The sequence below is a fragment of the Acipenser ruthenus genome, chromosome 1 (genome assembly GCF_902713425.1).
Source record: "Acipenser ruthenus chromosome 1, fAciRut3.2 maternal haplotype, whole genome shotgun sequence".
NCBI lineage: Eukaryota > Metazoa > Chordata > Actinopteri > Acipenseriformes > Acipenseridae > Acipenser > Acipenser ruthenus.
In genome coordinates, this window is record NC_081189.1 from 27246746 (window position 1) to 27255416 (window position 8671).

General features: G+C 34.5%; 1 protein-coding gene across 3 annotated transcripts; it reads right to left on the reverse strand.

The window, feature by feature from the left end:
• Positions 1–1113: 1113 nt before the first annotated feature.
• LOC117973237 (NAD-capped RNA hydrolase NUDT12-like) lies at positions 1114–7962 on the reverse strand. Of its 3 annotated transcripts, none has more exons than XM_034924860.2 (7): positions 7874–7962; positions 6733–6945; positions 5678–6255; positions 4178–4345; positions 2835–2948; positions 1931–2130; positions 1114–1626 (listed from the first exon to the last, which is right to left on the reverse strand). In XM_034924860.2, the coding sequence occupies exons 2-7, from the start codon at positions 6936–6938 to the stop codon at positions 1516–1518; spliced, it is 1377 nt and encodes a 458-aa protein (XP_034780751.2). In that variant the 5' UTR covers positions 6939–6945; positions 7874–7962; the 3' UTR covers positions 1114–1515. The 3 variants fall into 3 exon arrangements, with proteins under 3 accessions (XP_034780751.2, XP_058878955.1, XP_058878943.1); XM_059022972.1 differs by lacking the exon at positions 7874–7962 and adding an exon at positions 7203–7761; XM_059022960.1 differs by lacking the exon at positions 7874–7962 and adding an exon at positions 7145–7166.
• Positions 7963–8671: the final 709 nt, after the last annotated feature.

Here is an 8671-nt window from a genome sequence, read left to right on the forward strand (position 1 = left end):
TATTTTGGTTTTAAAGCCCTGAAGCTGATTATTCAATGTAATCCTATGAAGTACTGGTGATGCACTGTCATTAAATATAAGTCATTCTGTGCACACAGCCAAGAATCTAATCATATTAGGAATCTGAATCAATCCCCATTCCAGACCCAAATATTTTATTTCCTAAACTATTAAGATAAACTTTTATGATGCACATTATAAAGGCAGGCACGTTTACTCAAAACAGAGTATTTTAGAAGTGGTCTTGTGAAAGGGAAATCAAGAAAGGGAAATCCTCAAGAAGAGTACAGATCACATATTAGTGATTGTGAGAGAAAAAATAAATTGTCTGTCTTTTATTGAATTCAATGTTAAACTTATTTAAATCACATGTTCATCACCTTTCTTGGCACTATTCTTTCTTGACAGCACACTTTCATCTCAAGAAGCACATTTGGTGTGCCTCTTTATCCTGATGTCATAGATCTTGAGGAGATTCATCCTTAATGCAACTTCTCTCTTTTCTCACGTACAGCTCAACTGTACTTTACTGTATATTGTATAGTAATACCATTAGTATAAGTGAAGCAACATTTAGTAAAGGAGTTTTTGTGAGAAACTTGTTGTGTATACAAACAAGTACAATGACATGTCACTGTGATTGTAAATGAAATATTAGAGATATCAGTACCATTAAAAAGTATGTATCCAGCACTTACTTCCACAGTGTGTGTGTGTGTATATATATATATATATATATATATATATATATATATATATATATATATATATATATATATATATATGCAAGTGTGACATAAACATCACCAGATTCTGATACTCTCAATAGCTTTTGCTAAAGAATGTCCTTAGGAAGCACATTACAATTGGATATGTTGTTCTCCAGACATGTAAACAACACTTAGATATGAAAGAGCACCTCCATTACGTCCTTGTTGCTGGGGATAATAAACATAAAATGTTAAGATGAGCGCCAGCTGAGTTTTTAATTTCTTAAACTGAATTTGATTTCCGTTTCTTTTACTTTGAGTTTAATATAAAAAAGACAATACCTTTATACTGCTCTTGCTATTTGTATTAGTCAAAGTTAAAGGAAGAAAGAAGGAAACCAGATAAAATCTGTATATGTTTATTGCAACAAGGTGCACTTGATGTATGCAGAAAAATTCAGAAAATGCTTTTAAATTATGCAATCAGGTCAAGGTACATAGCAGTGGATATATATCAATTCAATTTTATTCATGGTCTTTCTTTGTATATGTTTTCTAATTGTTGTTTTCAAATTCACCCATCAAAATTGTACAAATGTTACTTTACTTTACAGAGCTACATTAAAAGGTGTTGTCATTTCAACACAAACAACCATCTATTTCATGTATTTCGATCAAAGACCACACTGTAAACTATTCTTCCTTCCTTAAAAGGGTAAGCAATATAATTGAAACCCGCACCAGCAAGGTTATCAGTGTCATCCACAACAGCAGTCAGAGACAAAGCAATGTGTCTGTTTGAAGTTCAAAGGTTTGCGTTCAAGCCAACCCAGTGCTTTATCAGTTGATGTGCAATAGCTTGTCGTGGTGGCACAGAGAAGGGTTGTTGGCTGTTTTTTCCAAGAGCTTCTGCAACCTGCAAACACAAGTATAAAATGAAACATTAGGAAAAAAGAAAGCACATATTGGTTGGAATTCTTTCAGTGACATCTTAAAATTTGTCTTTAGTTATTAGAGACTGCTAATGACTACATAGCTATGCTACATAAAAGGCGTCTCATTACAGTGAATAGTTCACTGCGTGGAATTGGCTTGACTATGAACAAAACAAACATGTTAGAGTAACTTTGTTTGGCACTTAAACATAAATCAACTATGGTTATACTTTTTTTTCTGTACAGTAATGAAAATACCGTTGTTTTTTTATTACTCAAGTTTACCTGCTGTCTTGTGAACCAACGGGCTTCTTCTATTTCATTCTCGTCCACTTTAATTTCTGTTGATACAGCGACAGTCAGGCAGCCAATCATAAGAGAGGAAGGCATTGGCCACGGCTGACAGGAGACATATTGCACATGGCTAACTTTGACTCCACTCTCTTCATCCACCTCTCTCCTAACTGCATCCTCAATGGTCTCTCCTACAAAACAGCAAAAAAGACAAGATTATTAAGACAAAATGATCATAAGAACATAACATAAGAAAGTTTACAAACGAGAGGAGGCCATTCAGCCCATCTTGCTCGTTTGGTTGTTAGTAGTGTATTGATCCCAGAATCTCATCAAGCAGCTTCTTGAAGGATCCCAGGGTGTCAGCTTCAACAACATTACTGGGGAGTTGGTTCCAGACCCTCACAATTCTCTGTGTAAAAAAGTGCCTCCTATTTTCTGTTCTGAATGCCCCTTTATCTAATCTCCATCAGTAACATTAGCAACGGTAATCATGAACAACAACAAGGGTCAGATTTACTAAGCTTTTGCTCCACTGCAAAATTTGGTTTAAAAAATAAATAAATAAATAAATAATTGTAATGATTCAAACCAATTAAAAAAAAATCAGTTGAAGGTGTCTGTTGTATCCACAATTACAGTTTTAAAACATTAACATGCTTCCTTTGAACTTGCATCATAATACAGTAGGGGGGAACTATGACAGTCAAAATACTTGACAAGTACAAACAAAAAATGATATAAAAAAAACAACATGTTTTTTTTTTATATCAGTGGCATTACATACATCAGAACTGCAGTTTATATGACATTGATATGTATATATTGTGTTTTCTTCAGGCACTCTCACTGTTTAATAAGTACAAATGCTTACTTTTGTAATAATTTGTATTACCTGGCTCAATGAACCCAGCAAGACAAGAAAACATCCCAGCAGGGAAGACTTTCTTTCTGCCCAAAAGGCACTGATTCCCATCAGGATGGATGACCAACATTATAACAACTGGATCTAAATAAAGTAGGAAGAAAAAAAGTTTTTTCTACAAACCGCTGAAACAAAAAGCTGTAAATATGAATCTTAATAAGCATATAACCCTTTGCTGCCCACATTAATTTTAAATTTAAAAAAACACAACAGTGGTTTTCGGAGTACAACGCACACTCATTTGCATATTATTGAGGATGATGAAGAGGGGTGCGCGCAAAGCATCGAAGTGTGTGTCACCTAAGATTTGTTTTTCAAATTTGGCCTGTTTCCTGTGAACATGCAATAAACACAGGAGCGCATAGTTACGTGCCTTTGTATATGTTGCCAGGGCACAGCTGAGATGAAAGCAAGAGGAAATGCCACTAGAACTCTAATACTAAAATATACAGGCTTCCTGAAAAGCATGTAAGAGCTGCTGACAGTATGTAATCAAAGAGACTGTATAAGAACTACTGTAACCAATGACAAAATAAACAAATGTATCTTTGTGTGACTTTTTTTTTATGCTAATACCATATTATTTACAACTGATGTGCGTCATAGTCGTAACACTAGGAAAATGTGGTTTACAGTATAGGTTTATTTGACATAGAACAATATTTGAACTCATATTGCTTATTCTAATTGTTAAATTCAACACGCTTGTATTTTGAATTCTGCAAAGTATCAGCATAGTACCATAGAACTGTATATAATTGTATCAAAGATAGTGATGGTATTTTACTTGGTTTCAAATGCAATAACAAAATGGACAGTATACTAAATACAAATGAAAAAAAAAATAAGTTAAACCAGATGTCGCATTTAACTTTATTTATCTGAAGCCATGCAGGGTGTTGCATTAAATTTAAATCTAGCCTTACTAATAATTTCACATAAAACTTTTTACCAGATAAATATTTTTCAAACATATTTCGCTGAACAAAATCTAAAAATCTAAGTGCTTGAAATGCATTGGAGTGTGTTTTACACAGGTGTTTGGCTATATCTGAAACTGAAGGTGTTGCTTACCCTCAGATTTAACAGGGTGAAACCATGGTTTGTTTGAGAATACTTCTTGGTTACTCCAGTTTTCTTTTTTAATTGGATCAGAATTGTAATTAACTGAAACAGATCAGTGACAAAAATGTAAAGTAACTATGTCCTTTGTTAGGCTGGCTAGATATCCTGCAAATGGTTATAAAAAAATAGTTGGATACAAAAAATAAGTAGTTGGAGTTTTTTTTATAGTTTCTGAAGTTTGCTCGTACCAACTCGAGGATAGGATGTATTGTGGATGCCTTGGAGACTCTTGCAATCTTCTTTCAAACAAGACCTCTTGTAACCACCCTCTCCGACTTTAGTTCCACTCCCACATGTAGGGCAGAAACTGTATCTGCTGTGCCAGGCAAGAACTGACCTTGCCTGTGCAACAACACCTTGAAAATATTGAAAAACAAAGATGCACACCATTAAAAGTCTAATACTATATAGCTACATATATAACTGTGACTATTTCCCTTGACAGCATTATATTTTTAGATAATACTGTTTTTAATACTGACAGTTAATATAGTTACACAATAATTTAATAAAAACAACTCCTAAATATTAAGTAACATTTTACGATAGTTCTGTAGTTTATTACATATGCATAAATCGGTCATTTGTTTCAAAATGCTTTAAAGGGGTTGTGAGATCAATACATTCTTTTTATTGACAATATGGTTAAGGAGCTTAGCATTTGTAAATTGAATTGGCTTCTGTAAAATGTGTTCCAATGAATAATGTGGGAAGTTACTGTTTAGTTAAAAAAAATGGATTGGATAGCTCAATATGCTTTAATTGTGTAATGACTGTTAATAATATATATATATATATATATATATATATATATATATATATATATTTATATATATATATATATTACATTGGTGGAATAGATCTAGGTAGCCATTATCAAGCATGTCTTCTGCTTTTATATTATATATATATATATATATATATATATATATATATATATATATATTTGTTATGTGCAGATAATATTTTAGTTGCTATATAACAATGTTTATTTGACTAGTATTTATTTATTCACTTAGGGTTCAAGTCCTAATTAAAGTGTTACTGAACAGGCAGTAGGGTTTAAAACACCACACATTACTTTATAGATTCCTGCTTTGGTGAGTGCATTCCTGCAACAAGTTACAAAATAACTGCAGTTGTTTTGATATTTTTATTAACATATCCCTGGTCGTAAATCAGTTTTGAGACATCGGTTGGGCATTGGGCCTATCCCTGTCTGTCATCCTCCAGGATCCTACCTGCTCACTCCAGTAAAGGTTCAGAAGGGCAGAACATGTTTATGAATATGCATGACAAGCCCTGGATAATCACAACATCCACTTTACAGACACCCACCTGGTTAGAGACCTGTTGTGCTGCTTAACGTGTAGGATTCTGGCTTTAGGTTTTATAACTGGTTCTTCTTCCACCCTACCTCACCAAAATAATGTATTTATTTATTCCCATTATACAGGGATTACCATGCATATTCATAAACCTCATTAGTATACCAGTCTCACAAATAATATAGTTGATATTTTTTTGGATTTATCCTGCCACAAAACTACAGTAAATTTGATAAAAGTTATTTGACTCCTTTCCTGTTTTACAAGTAAATGGACCCCATATCATTTCCTACTGCCTGTAACACAGGATGTAATGTTTTGGCACACACACAGCAAGTGGAAGCTGGATTTAAAACTCACCTGCTTCCTCCTCAGTTAGCTGCAGAAGACCAGGCATGGGTGCTTGAATGAGGCAGCAGTCAGGATATTTGAGTTTAAATTTTGCTACAGGAATGTCATCTACATTTAAGGCAAACCAAGCGATCAGCCCATCTTCACCATTTAGCACACTTTCTTTCAAAGAACCTACATTTGTTTTTTGCATCTCAATCCCAAGGAAAATCAAAATGGCTTCAGGTTTACCCAAAAGTTCTTCTACAGCCTCTCTTCCGAACCTACAAAGCCGAACATCTGGTTTACTGGACTGATCCTTGTCTCGGGATGAAGTAACTAATGGGCTTAGACTAGAGAAGAGAATGTACACTGTGGTTGAGTGAAGCTGCTTGGCTTTTAGCCACTCAGAGTGTGTCCTCTTCTCACTCATTCTGTTTAGGAAGGTTCTACAGAAATAGTTTTCATGCTCCTCAGTAGCACCGGGAAGAAACACAGGTCTGTCTCCAATTTTATTGGTCAGTAAAGTAGCAATATGTTTATGCCCCCAAAATTTTGCAATATCAAGTGCAGTTTGACCAGATTTATTTACAGAAGATCTGTCACACCTGGAAAACAAAAATTAACAAAACAAAGAAATAACATCTGTGTTAAAACTTATTGAGATTACCTTTTTTTTGCAAGTATGACAAGGTCAAGTAGTCTTGATTTGGTTAAGTCTGAAGAACCATTCTTATTTCATTCAATATTGTGAATACATGTTTATGAGAACAAGCTTACTGCTTTTTATGTACTGAAAGACTGCATTACTGTATACAACATATACATAATTTCAATATACAACATTTTAAATCAATGTGGGAAAAAATTAAGTTAATAAGATTTTGCTTTACTTATTTTTAAGCCATTGTTATGCAAATATGAGTCCTTAAGACTGGGTGTCTCAGCACATCACCATTTTAAAACACACTACAGGGCTTACCGGGCTTATGAGATGTACATACCTCTTGAATGGTTTAAGTAATTTGTTGTGCGTTACTATTTATTTATCACTAATTTTGTGGTACAGTGTCAGCAGGCCTCACCCCTTTTCCAACAGATTCTTCACAACATCAAAATGTCCATTCCGAGCACCAAGCATCAATGCAGTCCAGCCTCTCTCATCAGATTCATTAATTAGGATATCGGAATGAGAAGTCATTGAAGATACTCTGGCCACATCTCCCTTAGCAGCTGAATCGAGAAACTGAGCAACCATTTCCTCCTTCGGATTCTTTTGAACGAAAGCCATTTTCAGCCTGTAAACGTACAACACACCTGATCAAAAATGTATGGAGGAGCAGGAGCAGGAGCACAGATTAGCAAAAGGAGGTGTTACATCTGAATTTAAATAACACATTACCATAATGCAAACATACAGTGGTTGGATAAAATAATAATAAAAAAATACAGATTTTTGTATAAATATTTAACATTGCTGATTAGTTTGTTACAAACCTCATCCCTGAAATTTATTCTCTAATATATGAATTTTGCACTTCAATGTTTGTGGTACCTCAAGCTTTATGGTAGGTCCAGAAAGCAACACACAAAATGCATGTTAAATAAAAAGCGTAGCTTATTTATAAAAAAATAAAAACACACTGGACTCCTAGCATGTCTTATACTGCAATTACTGTACAATAATTCGACCAAAGACGACTGACATTAAACGCGAATAAAGCAGGGCTGTACACTTTCAGCAGTGGAATGGTTAACAATAAAACAAACATGACATAAACGAGAAAGAAAAAAAAAATCCGCCATGGTTTTTGCCCAACTCAACTTTTGTTTTAATATAGTCAGTTGCTACCATATTTAACGTAGTAAATTGCTGATTGTACTGCATACTTTTTTTTCTAATTGATTTACGTTTTTTAATATTTTAATGCTCCGTTGGAACTACATTTTAAAATAACGTGCACATGACATAACAGAGCCAAAACACTGTACTGACTAGCAGGTAGCACATTGAACAAGGTAGCAGCACTGACATGACAGGTCAGATCGAAACCAGATTTTAATTTAGCTGTCCAAATCTTAAACATAAGGCGTAAGTGACGTAATTAACAGGTTATTCTCATATCATATTCTTCAGAATAGCATACATGTCACTAACACAGCTACAACATACAGTAATCTATTTACTGCTGCTGTTTATTATTAAATGCCAAAACAGCTACCTACCGTCTCTTTTTCTCAGACGACAAATTCCAGCACCGAACCGCAAGGACAATTGGGAATTGTAGTCTCTTTAACACATGCGACCTCTAGTGTTCATTTTGACGGGTAGTGGTACAGACTGTACTACAGTTTTGGATTTTTATGACATTGCTGCAACTACAGCGCGTTTTATGGCAGACCTTCAGCATGAAGATTAATATAATAAACACCACAGTGTATCTCGGGGGTGGGAAGGTGTTACTTACTCTAAACTGTTTAATCTGATCACTTACACACTCCACTTTAGGAAACAGCACTGTGTTGCTGTGAAGACAGACTGGTGGTTTGTTCAGTGTTCATCAGTTGCTTATGGTTTACTCACAGTTTACTGTCATCAGCGCGTGGCAGGGCAGCTGGCACTGGCCGTGCCGCTTTATAGAGAAACTTCGCAGATGTGGCTTGAGAGAATGAAGCCTTATGGTCACTCAGTAAACAATAACTGACACAGTGTGAGGGAGAGACACTCGCATACACTGACTCACACACAGAGAGACTCACTGACACTGACACATTATGGACTCTATTGTATCAATATTTTTCTTTTTGTATCTTGACTTTTTTTGTGACTTCGTAGACCTACCCGCGATGTATTAAAGTCATTTCACTCCTGTACTCAGTTTCATCCCTGCTGCGGTAGTATAGTGTTTGTTTCAAACTACAGTACTTTCATATCCAAATGTAATAATAATAATAATAATAATAATAATAATAATAATAATAATAATAATAATAATAATAATAATAATAATAATAGTCTATATT

Bases quoted from the DNA above. Each gene is read 5' to 3' on its own strand.
- LOC117973237 (XM_059022960.1), bottom strand. The intron at 2,131-2,834 runs GTAATACAAATT...GCTGTTTTGTAG, and splicing joins TGCTGGGTTCATTGAGCCAG to GAGAGACCATTGAGGATGCA. The intron at 1,627-1,930 runs GTAAACTTGAGT...TTGTGTTTGCAG, and splicing joins GTTGGTTCACAAGACAGCAG to GTTGCAGAAGCTCTTGGAAA.